The sequence below is a fragment of the Corvus cornix genome, chromosome 1, assembly GCF_000738735.6.
Source record: "Corvus cornix cornix isolate S_Up_H32 chromosome 1, ASM73873v5, whole genome shotgun sequence".
Classification (NCBI taxonomy): domain Eukaryota; kingdom Metazoa; phylum Chordata; class Aves; order Passeriformes; family Corvidae; genus Corvus; species Corvus cornix.
In genome coordinates this window covers 84958991-84980572 of record NC_046332.1, presented here as the reverse complement: position 1 = coordinate 84980572, position 21582 = coordinate 84958991, and the positions used below count along the sequence as shown (strand labels likewise).

The following is a 21582-nucleotide window of genomic DNA, read 5'->3' as shown; positions in this document are numbered from 1 at the left end:
AGAAACATGATATAGAGTACTGTTATCTACCTAAAGTTATAATCCAGAAGTCATTATTTTTTTTCTCAAACCATTACAAATTCAAGAATGAAAGTTTAGAAGCAACTCAGCCATCCCCAGCTGAAACAGACCCATAAAAATCTCCTTGTAGACCTGCAATGTCATGAAATAGCTGTAGATTTTTGTCTAGCTGTAACATTGTTAAGAAAAACTAAGGCAAAGAAGGAATAATCAAGAATTTTGGAATGAGTTCTTAAAAAAAAAAAAAAAAAAAGACTGTCAAATTCCCTTTCAAAATTCCCTTTCCTCTTGCTCCTTTTGTCTCTACAAAAAAAAAAAAAAAAAAAAAAAAAAGAGGAGGGAGAGCAAGAAAAATACGGTTTCCAAGGGCAACTCTGAAAAACAGCATCTCTGTTAAAAACTTTTCTTCCCTTTAACAATAGCAGTAACCTACAAAAATGAAAGTTTTGTGTATTTCACTCCATATTATTCAGCAACTGCTGACAACAGAACAAAAATGACTGGTTTAAGCCTACTTAGCTTTGATATACATCAAATGGGACACAGTCTTATTATATAAGAATGGGGTAAGACCTTGAACTGGTTAGTGCTCTGAAGTTGACCTGCCATGCAGTAAGCTCTCAGATTTTACAAAAAGATTTATAAATCCAAAAAGCTAGATTTGTGTTCAAAACAAAGCAGAAGCAAGCAGGCAAACAGAAGAAAAATAAAACCATATCTCAGTAACTCTCAAGGATCATTTCATACCAATTCCTGCTCCAAGGCATCATTACTGACAACTCAGTGGCCTTCTGAGCAGGAACAAGCTGCTGTTGTGTTCCTGCCTCCCCAAGGAAATTCCTTCCATCTGCTCTGAACTTCAGCTTACTTCCTCACTCTCCTGCATCCTTACTCTCTCAAGTCTCTGCTTTATGCATAGGCTACATAGTCCAAGCTATGGTTATCAGGTCCTTTTTTTCCCTCACTCTACTCCAAAGTCTTGAATTAACGTTCTTTTAATGTTTCATGGCACCCAAAAGAGGGAATGATCTCCCCTTTTCTCCACTAATTCCATAGGAGCCAGGCATTCTAACAGAGTACAACAAACTAGGAATCATGCTACAAGACACAGCATTAGAGTAATTGAATGGATGCAGCTCATCTGGAAGAGCTGTCAGTTTAAGAGACAAAGCACACAGATAAGGCACAGAGTCCAACAGCACTAAATACAGCACATAGTTAGCAAGTGCTTTGTTAATACTTCCTGGCAAATGTAACATACCATGTCCATACCACTCCTGACTTGGTCAGTGCCAACGAGAACTGTGCACCACACTCAATCTGACAAACGCCTTGGCCGTTCAGTCTTTCAATGTTCTGAGGAATGTTGCATCCTTCACTTCCTCCTCGGCCCAGTTTTCCAAAATCACCATCACCCCAAGAAAACACCAAACCTAACAAACATCAAATTGCAGGTCAAACAATGATCACAGTATTCCCATGTGCTTAAAAAGTTTCTGAAACAATACACTCCCACCTTCATCTGTCAAAGCAAGAGTCTGAGCATCTCTGCTTCCACACGCAACCTGAATGACTCGGTGGCCAAGGAGCACTTTAACCTACAAAACAGATGGAGTAAGTAAGAAGTTTTCAAAGAAATTGTTTTAAAAGCTTAGTAACATTTCCAAGGTCTTATGACTCATCTTGGTCACTGCGCCCAGCCTGAGCGAAGAACTATCCAGCCATGCTCAGAATGCAACACTGCTACATGGTAGCTTCCAGCCATGCATCAAAGTAGATGCAGGACATGAATGCTGAAAGCAGCACTAGCCATTTTACATCACTTCCCAAGAAAGAAACTGGATCTTTTTGGCCTGTCTGAAATAGCTTTACTTTCACTAGAGGTACATGTGCCAAAACCTAACTTAGATCACTCCAAAACATACTGCCTTCATGGCTTTTGTTACTTTAGCTTTATGCTGCTCTCATTTGTTAAAACACATTTGCACTCCATCAAAAACAAGAAACACTGATTTTACCATCTTAGGCTTCAGCTGTGTGGTATTATCTCCATGTCCTAGTCTTCCATACTCTCCAAGACCCCATGTATACAGCTCGCCACTAGAGGTAATAGCAGCACTGTGGGAACTGCCACAGGCAATATCACGGATGCGTTTGGTTTTCAACGCTTCTATCAGCCTGGGTTTATCACAGTTCCTAGAGAAAACGAGCAACAAATCCATTGTGTTCATCATAAAACAGCCACACAAATACTCCCAACTCTTGCAATACAAATCGTGCAATAACTAACAGTAATCTCAAAATAAAGTAAGATACAACACTCTGATTCCAAGATATACTCTTTAGCAGCACCATAAATCCAAAGTTTACACGGTACTTTGTTTAAGTTTAATGTACTTAAAAGTTTATTTAAAGAATATTTTATATATATGCTGCAAAACTTACATGAGAAATTCAAAATATCAACATGATGTATCAATTAAACAGTGCATAATAGAAAATGAAAACCAATTTTCTGTCACTGCCTAAAGTTAAGTGATTTATTAGCAGTGGACACAGTAATCGAGATGACACTTCCATCCCAACTTTGCTCTTCACGATAGAGAAACCAGAACTAGAATTTACTGTTAAGCTTCTATGTGAGTACTAGAAACATTTATTCTTCATGTGATTACAATGTTCTCTTAATTCCAAAAAGAGATTCAACTCAAGATTTTCTAATATTGTCTGTACCAGGACCACTATTAAGATTCCATAAAATTATGCATAGCCTCTGGAAATATTGCTACTGTGAAATGCCCAAGATCTCCAAATCTCACTTTCAATAAAATTACATAAAACATGAGGCAGTTGAACAATAAACAGTAATATTGCTCTTATGTGGACTTCCCTTTTCATTAGCCTGACCCAGCCTTATGAACATTTATTTGTTGTAATATATTAACCATCTGAATTAACTTTTTATGTATTATGGGGCAGGTCCTCAAAATATATCAGAATTACAAAAATGTTTACCCATGGGCTTTGTTTATCAGGGGTTTTTCTTTCAAAATATTGTTCTGTGGGTAAATACAAAGTAAAATCTGAGATAATTCAAATTTTTCCCAAAGCTGTCCAGCAGAAGATTAAACTAGGTATTACTGAAAAGTGTAGGAAGTTTATTTCTGGCTACCAAGTCTGTGAACCGAAGTCTAAAGAAAAGGGCTATAAAATGACAAGCTTAAATTATGAACTGTTACAGCTCAGGAATGTAAAATTGCTACGGTTTTACTCCTCAAGGCACCTCTGAAAACCATACCTTATTAAAAGTAACCAAAAAATATATGTCAAAAATATGGAATTTCATCAGTTTAAAATACTAGCCAGCATTTTATCCACTAGGTATCTTTCCAAGTGTTATATTAATTGAACACCTCCTTTTGCTACAAATGCTGCACCAGCATATACTGTGTAAAAAACCATCTTCTTACAACACATTTTATTATTCCTACTGTATTAAAAATACTGTTGTTGTCAATAGTGGTGGTCAGCTGTAACATTCAACACAAATCTTTTACTGAAATACAGACAAATTGGGTAACCTTACATTCGACTGAAGTGACCAAGTTTTCCATCATCTCCTTCACCCCACGAAAATACCTTTCCATCGACAGTTAATGCCATAGCATGCCGGCCACCTAAAATTGTAAACATAAATTTACATTTTTGAGCTATCAAGCAGGCAGCAGGTCTAGCAACAATTTGACATTGCTGTACTTCTACACTGCAACTGTACAAGCCCTTCAGCCCCACAGATATTACTTATTTTCTTTGGAGCTTTTATGTGATTTACTTTAAAATAAAAAACTTTTGTGACAGTAGGTCTCCTGGCACGTTAAAAAAAACAAACAAACCAATAATCACTCAATTTTTTTATTTTCAGAGTTGCAAGAAAAAATAATGAGAAAAACAAACCCACCATTTAGAAATACTAAAAATGAAAACACTTTCTTTCAATCAAATGGAAACACCAAAGTTACCAAAGTTAACTTCCAGCAGACAAGAAAACTTGTATGGTCTAAATTCACAGATTTTAATAACAGAACCATTAAATTTAATCTAACATTGTATACAACAGACAGAATTCAATAACCTGTATTTATTTTTTAAAAAGAATCTGATATGCTAGGGCATCACATCACCCAAGAAAATTGCAAAGCAACTATTTTCAGGCTTAATATGTTACGTTTCTGTGTATAAGGGTAGCAATAGTCAGTACCTGAGTGAACAGCCACCTTCTTTACCACATAGTTGCTGAGAGCTGTAATCTGGCGGGGAATAGGCACAGTTCCACTAGATATTCCTAAACCCAGCCTTCCATTTGTGGCTTCTCCACAGGCATACACTTTACCCTCTACAGTCACTAGAATGAAGAAAAAGGTTTGAAATACCATTAGTGTTTCACAACTCAAAATCTCTTTCTGGCCTTAAATAACTATATTTATTTTAAACTTATGTTACCTGCAAAAAGGCTTTTTGATCCTCCAGCTACTTGTACAACATTCAAGGCAGACAGGGTTTCAGAAAAGGAAGGGACTTTTATCTAGAGCAGACAGGAAGTAAAAATCATTACAATAAACTTTCATGTTTTACACTCTAAAAAGAAGCGCTCTTAACAATACACCAGTTAATCTAACAGGTATTTTCAGATGCTTCACACATGCCAATTAATACACACCAGGCAAAAGACAAAAAACCAACGAAAAAAATTTTAATACTACTCTTTGTAGCTTTCAGTAATAAACTGTAAAATTCTAATAAAGTCTGGATTAATTTTAAGTTGTGTGACTCATACATTTTATTTTTCGCTGTTTCTCTTTTGTACTGAAGTATGAAAACAACATACCTTGGAACCTTTTAGCCCTCCCAATTGGTCTTTGTCATTCAGTCCCCAAACAAAAACTTTGGTTCTTATTGTAGCTGCTGATTCAAGCCCAGCTGCCTTCTTTCTAACAAGACTGAACAAATTGAGAAAAGAAAACAGTCAGTTTAGCAAACAGCATGCTGTAGCATAGGCACCTTTTTACTGTATTTATTGATTTTTACAGTTTGGAACAGCTTCAGGACTCAAGCTACACTACCACAGTTAAAAAAAAAAACAAACCAGCAACAAAAATCCAGAATGTTTCGCTGAGCAGTGGTAAATACACGTGCCACATATCAAATACAAGCACATCAAGTTTTTAGCTCAAGTATACTGCAAAAGTGGATGAGTCATACAAAATGTTACACGTCACCAGTGTGATCATCTCAGACCTTATTTATTGACAAAGGATCTACTTACAATTCCAGTAAACTAAGATACCAATTATCTCTTTACTATCATTCAACCTAATTAAGGTGTTCTTCCTACAGTCATAAGAATATACAGATACTAAGATTCTTTACCTTTTCCCCCTCTTCCACCACTGCAGTTACCTACCTCCCAGTGTTAGCTTTATCATCATCCTCTTCCTCATTATCAGAAGCCAGGAAAGGGACAGCAGCCAGATCTTCATCCTCAGCACGTATACGTCCTAGTATGCTGAGACCATGTATTTTGCAATCAATCCCAGAGCTTCTGCACTGCTTGATTGCAATCTCAATATATCTGTGGTACTAAAAAGAAAAACACTCTATTGACATCTTTTGGGTTCTATGTAACTTCATAAAACATAGGAAAGAATTAGAACTTTTGCTTGACTTTGTCACTTTAACAAAATGAATCTGTCACCTTAAATACTTGTCATTTCAGCTCTAAATAATTCATACCTTGTCATTAGCATAAGGCCTCACTCATTTGAATAAGATTTCACTCCCAATCTCATGGAATTCATTACATATTTCTCCTTGCTGTAACTGCAGTCCAAAATTACCCCCAAAATTTTTTGGAATGTCTTACTGGTTCACAGGTATATTGATTTACATAAAACCCTCTAAAATATATCAGTCTATTATAGAATTACATTGTGATTATGGTAAAACTTTTCAGAATAATTAACTTTACTTACTTGCCAGAAATACTGCCAAGTTAAAAGGAAAAATAAAATACCAGGTTCTAATGATCACAACAACGCTCTTCATCCACCTCTTGCAGCACAACATTTTTCTGTTGCACACAAGAGTAATTCTCACACAGACTTCACTTACTTCAGTACAGTCACTGAGCAGAGGCACTGTGGTGTCTGTAGGATTTATATTGATTGTCTTTAGCTCTATAAGGTTATTTAAGGAATTACCCCCTAGAAAACAAAACACAGAATGAAAAAAATTTTAGGATATGGCATTTGCTTCACAGGCACTGTGCATGTTAAACAGAAGACTATGTTAACAGAAACCAGATAAATACCTACTGTTGAGTGCAAGGAAAATTTTTTTGACTTCTCAGAGAACATACACATACCTGAAACTACAACTAAAGAGGGCATGTAGCTGCTGTCTGCAGGGTCCACTATCATCTTTAGTCTGTGAACAAGAACATCTGGAAAAATCTCCAAGCGAATCCAGTGCTAGTAGAAACAAAGATTTTCATTTTTAGAGAGTTATTCTTACAACCACCATATGGTTAACAAGAATATATACGTGAAGTTTGTGAAGAAAGCATGAAAAGTATTTCTGAAATGTACAGAGCAGCTGCAATATATGGAAACTAGCCAACGGGAAATAACCTTGTGAACTTCTTTCTTGTCCTACCTCCAATTACAAGAGAAATAGTTGTAGCAAACAATTTATTTCAGCCAAGACCAACACCATTAAGAACACACAAAGGACAGTGCCACTGGAGGTTATGAAATAGGACATAATTCTTAGGTTACAGTCTGTACAAAAACTGGAGGAAGAGTACTTGGAGATATTCTCAGCATGGCCATCAACAGAGCATCAAAACACACTGGACAGATGTCCAGCTGCACATCCTTGTGCCTAGGCTGGTCACAAAACACTGCTGGAGGCCAATAAAACTGGTAAACCATAAACTGAGGAAAAATGCCTCCCATAAATTATCTGGATGCAGGAGTCAAACGCACATTAAGCAACTTTGCCAATGACACTAAACCAGGCAAAACTGTTGACTCCCTCCAAGACAGAGAGGTCTTGATAGACTAGAGGGTTCAGTAATCACCAACAGTATGAAATTTAACTAGGGCAAGTGTGGCACTCTCCATCTGGGATGGGGTAATCCTGCTTATACTTACAGACTAGGGGATGAGAGGCTGGAGAGCAGCCCCACAGAAAGAGAGCTGGAGGTTCTAGCGGATGAACAGCTGGACATGGGTCACCAGTGTGCACTCAGAGTCTAGAAAGCTAACTGCATCCTGGGCTGCATCAAAAGAGCAGTGACCAGCAAGTCAAGGAATGGGATTTGTCCCCTCTACTCTGCTCTTGTGAGACCCCACCTGGAGTGCTGCTGGACCCCACCTCTGGGGTACTCAGCACAAAAAGAACTCATAGACCTGGTAGAGTGGGTCAGAAGAGGGACACAAAGACAATCAGAGAGATGGGGCATCTTTCCTACAAAGACAGGCTGAGAGTTGGTGTTGCCAGCCTGGAGAAGGGAAGGCTCTGGGGAGATCCTCTTAAGCATGAAGCATGCCAGAATAAAGCATTTAGGGCTTGAAGTTACCTTTCCCTGTGAACCAGAAGACTGCCAGCACTGCTCACTACCATCAATAAGACGTGAAGCCTGATTCACGGAGGATGAGACATTCAAATTCTTGACTATCCTGGACCAATCATCCAGTAACATTCCCCGCTGGCTACTGTGCCGTCTCTTCAGCTGCTTTCCAGAACGCCCACTGAACACGGGAGACTGACCTGCGTGGTTAAGTGACACATTAAGCATGCAGCTCTCAAAGAAAATACGAAACCCATAAGCAAGGTGAAAGGAAGTATGACAAATCAAACATTTTGGGTATGTAGTCTACATTTAGAGCACAAGAAGCATGTCACATCGGTACGGTGATACTATGTACTCGTACACAACACGCATGCTTAAAGGGCATAGCTCCTTTTTTGAAAGGAGTTTCAATTTTACAAGTTCTTGACTAGACAGCTACTTGAAAACGTCCTTCCCTCTAAAATACAGATCAAAATCTATGATGACACGTAATTCAAAATACAAGCCCACAGCACATGAATTTTTTAGAGCATTATAACATATGAAAAATATGCAACTAAACCTCAACAAAAATCCCCTGCCAAAGAATAGAAATAGGTAAGCTAGAACACTGGAAAATTCAAATCTTGCTCCAGAAGGAGGTGATTTAGTGAGATGTAGATTTCCTCCCTGCAAAAACCTCACTTCCCTTCACTGATTTTGTAGCATCTAGAAATCTTGACTAAAAGACTATTGTAACTCCTCTGCCCTATACAGGGCAAGGGAAAGGATTACAGATTTACATCATAATAGTTGCACAACCATATCAACTGACTTATTAAAGGAATGTCTTTCTTGCCCTTTAGACGAACCATCATACACACGCAATCCATGTTCATGATCTCTAGGGGGAATCAGTTCTATTCATTTTCCAAAACAATTAGACTGGTAATGCATAAATACAAAGAAATTTAGTCCAGAAGTCCGCATCACCTTGCAAATACTAGGGATAAGATTAATTTTTAGGCAGGTGGATGGAAAATAAATCAAAGGAAATGTCAGGTAAGTTTTGCATAACAATGCAAAGCCCAAAGCTTTTGGAGCTAAAACGGCTGTACCTGTTCTTGTCCTTGAAAAAAAAAGTCTGATTATGAGTCTTTTAAAAGGCTTCCCTTTCCCACCATACTCCTCTGGAGCCACCACATCACAGAGGAAATGAGGTGACAGCCACCACATACTGACAGGCAAAAAGAGCAGCTGAGGCATAAGAAGGCATCTCAGGTATTTCCGACTGCCCCTGGCACCATGAGGATTCCATTCATCTACATCTAGGCTGACAGCAAAACGCAGGAGGATTAGAAAATTGCACATTTTGCTCTTGGTGTAGGTAAAAATGCCATTCTGATATGTAGAGTTACTGTCACATAGATATTTTTTAAACTTTTTAACACTATAGAAAAGGCCTAGGGGTTAATGTTTTGTCATAGTCCATCACATGCAATTGTAGCAGTGCCATAAATGTTTTGTTGTTTAGGGGGTCAGTCCCAACACTAATTTCATCATATTAGGGAGCTGAAATTTAAAACTGTTTTCTTTTAAAAAAAAACTTAAATGCATTTTAAATTAATCTAAGAAACACTTGAGACTGCAAAACTCACCTGGTTCATTTATTCTGCCAAAAGTATGTCGGGTGTTATGCTTCCTGGTTTTAAAACACGTTTCACAGAAGTCAAAATCATCACAGTTTCTGCATTTGAATCTAGGCCCATTAATAGGAAACATCTGACAGCCATCACACCTGATTTGACAAGAGAAGAACAAATCAATATATACGTGGTACAAGTTAACTGTGACACGAGACAAGGTAACAGAATCAAGACAACAAGATAAAGGATAACCCATATACACTAAGAACAAAGTAAATCATCGCTTACGTGACTCCAGGATGAATGCTGGGGACCAATTCCATTTCTGACAACAAGCCAGTCCAATGTGACTGTTGAGGAAAGTCTACAATAACATCTTTTCCATTGGCACTAAATGCTGTGACAAAAACACGGAGAAAATACAAGGTGTTGCAAATCTCTAAAATGAAGCTGAAACTGCTTAGAGTAGTATTCCATTTGAATTCCTCTAGTCTGATTTTTTCTTTATTTTTTTTAGAAATGGTTCCAAGCAAGGACATACTTCTAAGCACAAATACAGTATGACCAAAATCTGTACCTCTTCAAAGAACCTTTGTCCCACAGATTTCTTCAATACCATCCCTTACAGCCTGACACTAGTGCATCCCACTTTCTCCTCACTTCCTTATGAAGCCTTCAAATTAGAATTACTTCTTAAAGGAAAACCATTTGTGGTTCATCCAAAGTGTAAAAGAAAACTACAACAGGAAGCTGCACAGATGCTTAAAGACTTTTACTGTATGTGTGATGCCTAGGTTTTAACTTTTGTATTTTTTCAAATTCTGTACTGCTTAGAATGTAACTCTGAGGTTTCTTGTAGCTTGCTACTTTCTGCTCACTCGTGCTAGGCAGACATAACAAAGCCTCTCCGGGCCTGCTCTCCAAGGTCACCCAGACCATCCTAGGCCCAAAAAGTATAATCCAAAGAGTTTCTAAGGGGGGCAAGCAGAGGGGAAATTACATCATTGAACTGAAGCTTTAACAGGAGAATTAACCCTGCTATGCAAATGAACCAAACCTATAAAGGTGTGAAGAACTCGTGACCTGTCATCCATCTTGGGGTCCATTTTTGGCAATAGCCTGCAGCTCCCAGGGTGTACCTTTGAAGGCCTTTCAAATAAATACCTATTTTATTCTTTTACTCCTGTCCAGTCTCTGTGTCTAGGAGGCCTGATAAGGCATCATGCGAACGAAGTGGCTCAGAAGCAGATGGACATGCTAACAAAATGGGCTGCCACAGAGTACATGTCTATAAATTCGCCACAGACTTCAAATGCGTTCTAGATTGTCGATCATCATAAAGCATTCCACAAAACAGTGTGATTTTTAAGTGTGTCTACAAGAAAGTCTGAGTGGTTTTGAGTTTTATTACCTCCCCATGCACCATTTTGAATATACATTACCTTTGACGATGCCCACACTTCGGTGAGTAACTGATCCCCATTTGTATTTGGGTGTGGTGACAGAGCTTTTCACACGCACTTTGTCACCTATCTTGATATGAGAGGCAGAACTCTGTGGTGGGAATCCTAGCAGATGCAAAAATAAATGTATAGTGAGCGGGGTTTCCCCCTCCAAAAATAAATCTCCCTTAGAGTCGACCATTCACTTTTTTAGTTAAAAAGCAGTCAGAAGTGAACTCACCTAAAAGCTCAACATGGATATATCTGACCCAGTAAGTACCACCCTTTTGTTGCCAATCACACTGCACGTTCAGGTCATGCAATCCATCTCGATCCAGTTTAATAACTTTGCCTACATCTCCTTCACAAACCTCCTCATAGGTTCTGCAGCACCTAACCATCATCCCCACCTAGGGAAAAAAGGACAAGAGAATGCAATAGCTCTGTAAAGGCTTTCATACCAAAAGGAAAGCAGTTTTTATGCAGCTTTTGATCATCATACTTACCTGAATATTCTCCCTAACATACACAGCATAGTCATCATTGCTTAAGAAATCAGCTCGTTTCTTATAGGTCTGGCTCTCTGTTACAACAGCACCACTTGACTGGAAAAAAGTCCAAAATAAATATGAAACAATTACAAAATTCATTTTCAATTCAGATGAATAAAATTGTTGGCAAAGACTGAAGATAACCCAGCAAAAATAAACCCATAAAATATCCCAGCTGCATGCCAAAATGGGAAAAAACTTCAACAGGCTCAACTCATCACAAGGATAACATTTATGATCTACTTGATTTTAAATTAAAATTTACTTTCCAAAATTACTTATCGAAGAATGTGGATGCAAATTTTCAACATGTCTGAAAGAAGCTGCAAGTTGCTTTTATGAAAACTGATTGCCAAGGAGAATCAGAACAGAGAAGATTTATCAGTACTCTACTTAGCCTTGCAGATACACACTCACGTTCCAGTTCTTAGAACATTCGTTGGGAGAGGAAAAAAAAAAAAAATCAAAAAAAAACCAGTGGTGAATGGTAATCTCTAACCTGAATCATACTAACTTTTTTTAATATAGTACAATGAGATTTAAAACACTCCTTTGGAAAAAACAAGCTAAAAAATTAAATTATAGTTACTAAAAAATATTCCTTTCAAGATTTGATTAGCTTAATTTTTTTAAGAGAACTACTGCATTCCAGCTGTAAGGAAAATTTTCAGAAAACTTTGTTCTGTTCTGAGTATTAAACATTTTTTTCACTGAAGGCAATCTATAGCAGTTTCTCACTGCAATACTGATAAAGATACCAAAAGCTGTTAATTTCCTTCAAAATACAATGCATTAATGTCAATTACAAAATCCCACATGTGCAAGAAAGCACAACGTAAAGTCCTACAAGAATAAACAGAAATATGAAATCCATTTAATTTTATTGAAAAGTCCTTTATGAAATAGTTCCTGAAAGTCAACAGAAGCCTAATATAAATTCACATTAAAGCTATCACACTCAATAGGCACTGTAACAGTAATTTTATCACTAGTAAGTGGAAAAAGTTTTTATAAGGAAAAGGCTAGGCTATTTAACAGACTTTTTTGCCATTTATCCACTAGTTCTTAAGTCCTTCCTTGTAAGTAACACACATTTGTTTTTCAGACCAAGGGAAAGGAAAAGGGGGAACTCCTTTACCATATTACACTGTAACATCAACTACTTTTGAAGAAACTAAAAGCATCTACCAGGGATACTTTGAGCTACCACCAGTGAAACATCTACCTGCACTCTACTCTCCCCTGTACTAACTCATACATAAAGTATTTAGGGATCATTCTCAGCTGTTTTATGTCGTGTCTTAAAAACACAGGGCAAACATGATCCTTGTTACTGATTTGAAAGCTTGGGACAGCAGATTGTCCTTGTACTCTTGCCACTTTCCCAAAATGGGAAGAATTACAAAATTTGCAGCCAGCTAGGATAATTTAGGTTTATTACATTAATACTTACAACAGGACAAGCAGCTTCAGCTTCTTCCACTTCTTCTGCTATTTCCTCATCTGAGTATTCATCGGAGATAGTATCAGCATCAGAGAGATCCGTAATTTGAACATCGGGGTGATCCAACAACCAGCCAACTAAGGCTTCCACTCCTAGCACAGAAAACAAACTCAAGTTTGTCTCCAAGGGATTCCCTGGCATTCTTAAGATTGTATCCAAAAAGAGGGTAACAACTGCTCCCTCATAAGTACTGTTTTAATCAGCTTGCAACTTTTCTTCTCCTTCTAATATCATTAATTTTACTAAATAAAATACCTGGTAATCCAGAAGCACTTCCAGAGGCTCCCGACAGAGATTTTAGTGCAAACTCAATGTTTTTCCTAGGAAATCCCATTTCCATAAGTTGAACTACAATGGGGAGGGGCGGAATTGGAGACTGCTTGCGTTTCTTCACTTTTGTGGGTCGGATATGTTGCACTGTGATGGGTGTTGTAGCTTCACTAGAGCTGCAGTCTTCAAACAGCGGAGTTGAAGGATGTGTAGACTCTACAGCCAGATACTGGCACACTGCCAAAGCAGCAGCCTAAAGGAGAACAAATAAATCAGTGCAAGCAAAACAAGCATATTTAGTATGTTTGTGTGTGCATACATGCATGAACGAAATTAAATGTTATTTGCCAAAAAGGGTTCAGTGTCACTTCTTTTTTAAACCTATCGTTTAGTAAATTTCAACGGGAATGTGAATTATAAGGAGTTATTTCTTAGGTTACTTAGCAGAAAACACAAGACTCTACCTCAAGCTCCTGTTTGTCAAATATGGCTTTCACAGGTGATGGTTGTGTAGCAGCTGACAAAAGTTGCTGCAAAAGGATCATGGGAGGCTGAGGTCCTTCAGGAGACATATCTCCTATGTCGGGAGAGGCAACTGCTCCATCCTCTTAAAGCAAAAACATTATTTTAACCAAAACCACATAACACAAGCCAATCAGGAGACTTATTCTAGGGCTTACTGGTTGGTCAAACATGATTTTTCACGTACTTCTTCACCAGATATACAATGCATTTAAGATTAAGCCATATGTACCACAATCTCCATACAAAAAATGCAAGTAAGAAATTTATAGATAAAAAATAAATTTACTAAAATACACCTAAGACACATCAAACAGAAACTACACAGTGGACAGTGAATCTGCACAAGTGTCTTTTGAGTCCACCTTATTCCCAGTAAGACTATTAGTAAGAGGTACTTCCAGGATAAACCACTTGATATAGACAACCAACAGTTTCAGTGATACCAGAACCATGGTGCATGCATTCTGGATTGAGTCATTTCCCCTATAATACACCCCTTGGGAAGGGCTCCTTATTCATTGTCCCTTCAAAACAGGATACTTTTATTGAATCAACTTGCTAACAATTCTGAACCTTTCATATTTAATTTTGTATTCCTCTTGGCATAAACATTCATGTTTCCTAAATCTTTACTGTGACTATCACACAAAAATGTGTGATAGTCACAGTAAGATTTAAACAATAATAAAATGGCTAATAGTCTTCGCATACATATGCTGTTCTGGTTAAAAAAAAAAAAGTGTTAGAGGGTTTTTTCCCCCCTTAAAAATTATGGTAAGGAGTAAAACCCTGTAGATTCTGTTGACTTAAAATCTGGCAATTGACAAAATATCCCACAGAAATATCCATATAAGACAAATATATTACTATACTTAAAGATATTTCATGCTTCACAAATACCCAAGGAATTAATACATACTCCAAAGGCATTGATAGTTATCCTGAAAGCTGACACAGCTACTGTATTTATTTTTATAGTAGAATGCATGTGGAATAAATAATTCAAACTGTTAGAACTACAACTCCTTAAACTCCTTTAATATCGTGCTTAAGAAATTATATTTCTATACTTGTTTCACTGGAAACAGCAAGACATTTGAATTAAAATCAATAGCCAATTTTAACTTTTGAAACAGAAAAATAAAACCACTGCAAAAACTATGAAGTATTTTAAAATGACTTACAAAGCTTACTAACTATAGAAGACCTACAAATTTAGTGAACTCCACTATTTTCAGCTTCAAACACTTGACGTACTTCGTTTTCAAAACTTAAGCTAAAAAGTCAAAATCTTTTTAAAACAGAAGCTTAAAATATTAATGAATTTTAATTTTTAGTCTTTAGAGGGCAAACTGAATTTCTACTGTGCAACTGCCACTAGCAAGGGTTATAGTCACATACTCTATCTACCATCTAAACAGATAGCAGCACAGTCAGGTTGCATTTCAGAATACCTGCAGGATTTAATGCACACTCCTGAACAGCTGGCTGAGATAAGATCTGCCTTAGTGTATCCTGGTGAGAAAGCAGAGCTCGTCCTGCTTTTAGTATGTACAGCTTTAACTGCTGGCACCGCAGTAGATCCAGATCAACTTGACCTATCAGAAATATTAAACAGCCATTAGTGCTAGAAATCTCTTGTATTAGAGAAGATTATCATTCACACAACCTCAGCCCAAACATCAGTTTACATCTTAACTCACTGTGTACTGACAGTGTAAGTCAGTTTAAACAGCACACGGACCAAAAGTCCACACACATTGTATGACCCATGATATCAAAAATACTGCCTTCCTACTTTTCACACCCTGGACAATCATACAGCTGATTTATAACACAGTAAGTGCAGTTAAGATGTTACTCAGATCCAGTATTTTAAACAACTCGATACAGTGAGATCAGCCCCAAACCTTATTTACATTTTCCCATCAAAGTTAAACATATTTCACTTACAGTGCAGAGCAATTCCCCTCCTAGCTAAACTTGTCTCTTGAGTGTCTATTACTCAATGTTGAATAAGAAAGCATGTAAGGTTCTGGTGACCCTTTTCCTTATGTATGTTTGCTGTTACCAGCATTTTTCCCAGAGCATATCCATCTACTTCCAAAGAAAACAAACAGCAAAAAGCCCCCAACTGTACCTGAAAGACCTTGATTGGGAGACTTCATTCTTTGTTTTTCTATTTTACTTCCAGCCAGATTTACTAGTTGAGCCCAAGTGGATAGCATAGGTTCAGTGAAAGGCAAGTTGTTCACATTAAAAGCCACAACTGGAAGCTAGACAGTGGGGGAAGAACCAGACAAACAAACAAACAAACAAAAAAAACAGGTAAGCATTTTCCTAAAATCTCACAAAATCATTAAAAAGTTTCAATGGTTCTTAACTGCAGAAGAGGAAAAGTAGCATTCATCTTACTGCTCTTGACCAGGAACAACTAGAGAGGATTTCTATTCCCTACACAGCTCCTAAGCCTGTATTTGCACCACACAATTGCAGGTCTACTTGGTGAAAAAGCAGGAGAGTCAGAACAAGAAAGAACTCCAGTCTCTGAAGCAGACTAAGCACTTGGCCTGTGCTTTCACTAAAGTCGTATCAACCAAATCAAGATTCATCTGAAAATACCCAAGACTTTCTACATTAGTTAGCAAATCAAGTTAAACAGAAAGCTCCTCTTATCTAAGAGCTATACATCACATTACAATGACTTGGGATTTTGCTTCAGCTTAAGTCCCTCTTCCTTTCACCTCCTCTGCAAATAAGGATGGGATTTAAAGGTCCTACAAAGGTTTGCATGAGGACCATCTTAGATGTGCATTCAGAGCATTGTATGTGTTGAATGGCAATGTATTTAGCCAGTGGAGAGCAAGTATTTTCTTTGGCCCATACTAGAGTTTCAAACCTTGCCAGTATTAAAGCCTTAATAAAACCAAACTTACTGGTTTCAGTTGATTCAGAGGGCACACTCTACATGTTCGCATGTCGTAGAACTGCACAGTGATTTTCCCTTTTGGGGTGATGCGTGTCACTGTGCCTTCTCCAAATTCATCATGAACTACTTGTCCACCCAGTCTCAAGCGACTGTCTATGCCACCAATCACCGCCAAGACTGCCATCAGAGCTCCCACCTCTGGATTCTCAGTGTCAGGGAAGTAGTCATCCAACACAGCCTAACAATGAACAATAAAATTTAACTGTAGGGAGAAAACACACACTTCTATCTGCTTTAAAATACAAAGTTAATCACACATATTTCAACTTAAAAATTACAATACAAATACATATAAAAATAGAAAAATGGTTTCAATATTAAGCTTAATATTGTTTACAAAGATTTAGCATTTATAATTTCAAAATAAATATTGCTATAAAAATGAGCTTATTTTAAAACGTGGAAACTACCCCTTCTGACTGTTTTCCTGCAAAGATGTGGGTGATGGAGGTTAGCTGAGAGTTGATGTACTTGTTTATGAGTCCATTCCACTGGCTGAGCGAATGCAGCGTCCTCAGCAGTGCCACTATCTCTTCTGCTAAAGTACTACTATGAGTGGCAGTGAGAGATGCTTGGGGCCTGGCCTTTCTCCTCCTCAGAGTAGATTCTGGAAAGACAAAGCAGTGGCACAACAGCTGTGAGTTTAATGCACACATCTCCCATACATAAAAATAAGCCACTGAGGGAAAATTCCTCTACCTCTGAGCAGTGGGATATCTGAAGAACAAGTACTAAGCAGGCTCCCTAAAAATCCAAACAGTTTTTCCACAAGAAATTTCATGTCTCTTGACCTTTCATTTTTATCCCAGGATGGAAGTACTGCTTTCAGTAAATGCACAGCAAGGATCTAAAAAGAGAACAAAATCAGTGTTATTCTAGTCTATGTCAACAAATACTAAAGAAACTCTCTAACATATTTAGTACAGAAGAATGACATTTTTAAAGTTAGCTTTCTTTTGTAGTTCTTTCTACAATGCTGATTTCTTTCTGGCTGTGGAAATTACAGAGCTACTGATCTTCACTTTGCTAAGGGATATTTTAAAAGAAGTTGTGACGGTTCAGAGTCAGTAACAATTTTACTGGCACATTATATTAATGAACCCAATCTCTTCAAGACTTAGGACATGAGACACAGACACACAGAGAAACAATGCAAATGACTAAAACAAATAGGAAAAATAAGAATACAGAATGGGAAAGTTTGTTCAGCTTGCAGACTCAGAAATTAGTACTAAGATGTATTTTGGAATGAAAGTTTCCAAGTGTTCTGCAAAGAAGCTGTAACAGTTAAAATTCATGAGATATAAAGCTGAATGGTGGAAGGCAGGCAACAGCAGCCACAGCAACACTCAAAAGCAGCCACTGTGAAACCAGGGCCTCCAACACAGAAGGAACAGGCTGGCATCTCTGAACCCAGACACTCAGTGCAGAACTGACAAGGAACAGGGGAAGGTGCAGCACTGTAGTATCAAAGAGCAGAGGGGGTTGCATATTTTGAGTAGGAGCATTCCAGGTTTTGAGCTTCCTCATCTTCTACCCGGAAGGCCAATAGAAGTGACTAACAGCAAAGACAACTCTCCTCTTGCAAACTTCTGTCAATAGCATGTCTTTATAGAACTTCAAGGTCTCATCTTTTTGTTGTTCTTAAGTTAGGTGCTGGTACATGAGGAATGGTCATTTCTCTCGAGTATTCCCTGAACAGCACAGATGACTCTGCTGCACTAAGTCCTGGATGATGACAGAAGTCTCAACATACTAAAAACACTGACAAGAATTTACTGGAAGATCACACAAAAATGAACAGGCCTTTATGATACAAGGCTTTAGTTAAAAAATGCTAATGGCTTATCAAAGAAAAGAGTAAGATGATCTTTTGACCCCCAAGCCTTAAAATTTGGCAGTTATTCTATAATAAAGTTGCTTTTCAGTCTCATGAAAACAGCACTACCAAGACGCTAAGGAATGGAAAAAGAAGAAAAAAAAAAAAAAAGAAAAAAATTAAAGGAAGAAATAAGAAAAGGGGAAAGATGACAAGGGAAACACGATACCAAAACAAGATGCAAAGATGTAGCTTCTTTAGAGACCGTAATTAAAATAATATTAACAGTTTCCTATGGAAGGAGGGACAGTAGACAATACATAATTCAGTAACTATAAATGAAATTTGACTTTTTCCTAACCATTTACTTGTTATTCTTTCATTTATTCAACTTATAGGAAACATTTTATGGGAGTTTCTGGAGCACATTTTTGGAACACTGTTCTGACCTTTCTTTCAACAGAACAAGGGAGTCTATAGTACCCTGAAGGCTGAAAATTCAAGAGATGCATATTTAAAACAGTAAATCCTAAATATAAAGAAAATGTTATCTTTTTTCCAGCTAACTAAAAGGTGATTTATGGACATTTCCCAGCTGTTTTGTAAAATACACTTTTTTCTTTAAGAAATTGAAGTCTATTAATTTTATTGCCTATTGAAGTAATTTGGAAATACACACATTACCTGTCTCTGTAGTGAAGCAGCAGTGAAAGATTCATGTCCCTCAACAATTTTCATTAGCAAAGTTATCCACTGAGATGTACTAAGAGTGCTGCACATCTGAGGCATGAGTGCTATGCTTCGAATGAATCCCAACGTGCACCAACTCCTATGCTGTTCTTTATAAACTAACTTATTTGGCAAGGAAGCTAAAAACAAAAAGACATATACATGTAACAGTTGACTTTTCCACCAGCTACGTAGTTCTCTATATACTACATGGGACTTTTTTGGACAAATCAGAACACTGATCTATTTCACTGTCTTTACATGAACTATTAATTTCAATTTTAGAGCTTGTAATGAATTTTATTAAATATGCCTTTAAAACAATTCTTATCATTACACTGTTTCCTCATTTCAAAGTATTTAACAGCATTACTTCTGAAAACTACAAAAAAGCTACAAAAAGGAGTATGACACACCCAGTCATACTGTTGTTGCCAAACACAAAAAGGCTGCTAATAAATTAATTGTCTAAGTCAACAATTCACATCTCATGCATTTCTTCTCCTTTTACTGTTTACATTCTAAGAATGCACAGGATCACTTCTATTGCCTTTAAAAAACAAGGTTTTAAAAGCTCTGAAAATGCATATTCTAGCCTTTGCCCTTAAAAGGATTAAAAACTACTAACAAAGTATTTACAAACTCACAAGACAACAAAGCACAAAACAGAAGCACACAGCTCAGTCAGACTGCTTCTATGTAATATACCTGATTTATCTATTGTTCCACTCTCCACAAGCATACGGAGTAGACCACACAAAGTCCGAGTAGCATCACTTTGCATGACTTCAGCATGGACACCAGCAGAGAGACACAGTGTCTGCAACAGGTTCACAGTACTTGTCAGCATCATGGAAGTAGGGTGGAGATTCCTTTCAACTTGTTCTCCTTCTGAAGGAAGACACAAAAGGCAAAGAATACATTAATACCGAGTTATTTTATTTCACAGAGGTTCTGAGACAAACATGATGTGAACAATTCGTTAAAAATATTTTCTCGGAGATGACCTGACACTAAGAAGACTCCTTATTTCCAACTCCAAGAGCAAAATATAAACCAGGTATTTTGCACATATACTTTCAAGTTTTTCTCTAGCAGTACACAGCTGTTGCCAAGAATAGGGAAGCACTCGGACTCAATGTATAATTAGGCCATATAAAAATCCCACTTCAGGGTGGTATTAACACCTGTTAAAATGTATACCTCTTGGTATCCGTAAATGAAACTATTTCAACTGAATTAATACTGTTTTCTCTGACCCATGAATACACAACAAATGTGACACCATCTTGTCTATCTTCCTTTCTCATTCTAAAGTTGTATTAAGAAAGATTCTGGTCAGAAGTGAACACCTATTAAATGACTCTTCTTTGATGAGGCACTTGTTCCTGTAAAAGAAACTGTTTTATATTACAAGATACCAATTTTAAAGTTCAACTAAAACTGTGCCTCCACTTTTATGAATTTTTTTTTTTTTTACCAGAATCATCCTCAGTGTCTGAATCCTCTGTTGTGGGCTGCGTTGCAGGTGGTGGCTCAGCTAGTTTGAGATCATATTTTCCCTCCTTTCCCATTCTGTAAGAATTTGTACTTCCAGTGTCCCACTGCACTCTAATCCAGCCATCTTCTCCCAGTTCTCCAATCACACGACCCAAACCTGGTGTGGGTCCATCCTGACAGAAGAGAGAGGTTCAAGTGACACAATCAACAACACTAGTTCATACCCAAAGTTCATAAAATAAAAATGCAACTGCTCTTTTTTGCTGCTAACCTAATGATAGGTAGTAAACATTCAACAATGTTTCAAAAATCAAGCATAGAGAGCATTTCACAATTTTCAAAAGAATCACCCCAGTATGCTGCATATTTAGACATTCATGGCTAGATCTCTTTTACTATGTCTTACATAAGTAGCAGTTATGTCCTACATAACTGGAAATGTATAATATTGTAGAAAATGAATTATCCAATTTCCTGTTAAATGGTAAATTACCACAGTCTCACTAAAAGAGAATTTTAAACATCTCCAAAAATAAAGCTAAAGAAATAATTAATGTATTTTATGTTAATTCTCCAAGTCTTTCGTGGTAAATAGTCAGAATTGCACGGCATTGCTGTAAGACAGTGAAGGATTGATAAAGCTGGTTGTGAAAAACAGGAGCTGGGCCTCTTGCTTATCTTGCACCTGGCTCCAGCACAACTGAGTGATGTCTGGAGTGAAGCAGAGCTCTCATGCACCGATGCCGTTTCAGTGAGGCACAGAAGGGCACCTGGGCCTCTGTGTGAGCCAACAGCCACACTCCCTTCACCGTGAAAAACAAGCCTTGTTATAAATCCAGTTTATTCAGGAGATAAGAATGCATACAAAGACCCTCTGATGAAGATCAGACAGCCCCTACTGCTGCCTCAGCACATGGAGGAGGACCAAAGTGTTGATTCCACCTCTTTCATCAACTGTAAATTCTGACAAAAGG

The 21582-nt window shown here is 37.5% G+C and overlaps 1 protein-coding gene across 3 annotated transcripts in view; it reads right to left on the bottom strand.

The window, feature by feature from the left end:
- HERC2 (HECT and RLD domain containing E3 ubiquitin protein ligase 2) overlaps positions 1–21582 on the bottom strand; it is a 104844-nt gene that overhangs the window by 32429 nt on the left and 50833 nt on the right. For all 3 annotated transcript variants that reach the window (XM_039548140.1, XM_039548159.1, XM_039548151.1), the window contains exons 37-63: positions 20589–20781; positions 19817–19999; positions 19064–19248; positions 17260–17407; positions 16971–17167; positions 16508–16738; positions 15712–15847; positions 15026–15169; positions 13511–13653; positions 13032–13299; positions 12726–12868; positions 11228–11326; positions 10963–11131; positions 10722–10847; positions 9568–9676; positions 9292–9431; positions 7661–7851; positions 6443–6548; positions 6190–6281; positions 5483–5658; positions 4907–5018; positions 4522–4603; positions 4280–4423; positions 3608–3698; positions 2040–2217; positions 1538–1619; positions 1283–1454 (exon numbers count right to left, since the gene is read on the bottom strand). In XM_039548140.1, coding sequence (XP_039404074.1) covers positions 1283–1454; positions 1538–1619; positions 2040–2217; positions 3608–3698; positions 4280–4423; positions 4522–4603; positions 4907–5018; positions 5483–5658; positions 6190–6281; positions 6443–6548; positions 7661–7851; positions 9292–9431; positions 9568–9676; positions 10722–10847; positions 10963–11131; positions 11228–11326; positions 12726–12868; positions 13032–13299; positions 13511–13653; positions 15026–15169; positions 15712–15847; positions 16508–16738; positions 16971–17167; positions 17260–17407; positions 19064–19248; positions 19817–19999; positions 20589–20781 — 4040 coding nt within the window. The remainder of the gene's footprint in view (positions 1–1282; positions 1455–1537; positions 1620–2039; positions 2218–3607; positions 3699–4279; positions 4424–4521; positions 4604–4906; positions 5019–5482; positions 5659–6189; positions 6282–6442; positions 6549–7660; positions 7852–9291; positions 9432–9567; positions 9677–10721; positions 10848–10962; positions 11132–11227; positions 11327–12725; positions 12869–13031; positions 13300–13510; positions 13654–15025; positions 15170–15711; positions 15848–16507; positions 16739–16970; positions 17168–17259; positions 17408–19063; positions 19249–19816; positions 20000–20588; positions 20782–21582) is intronic.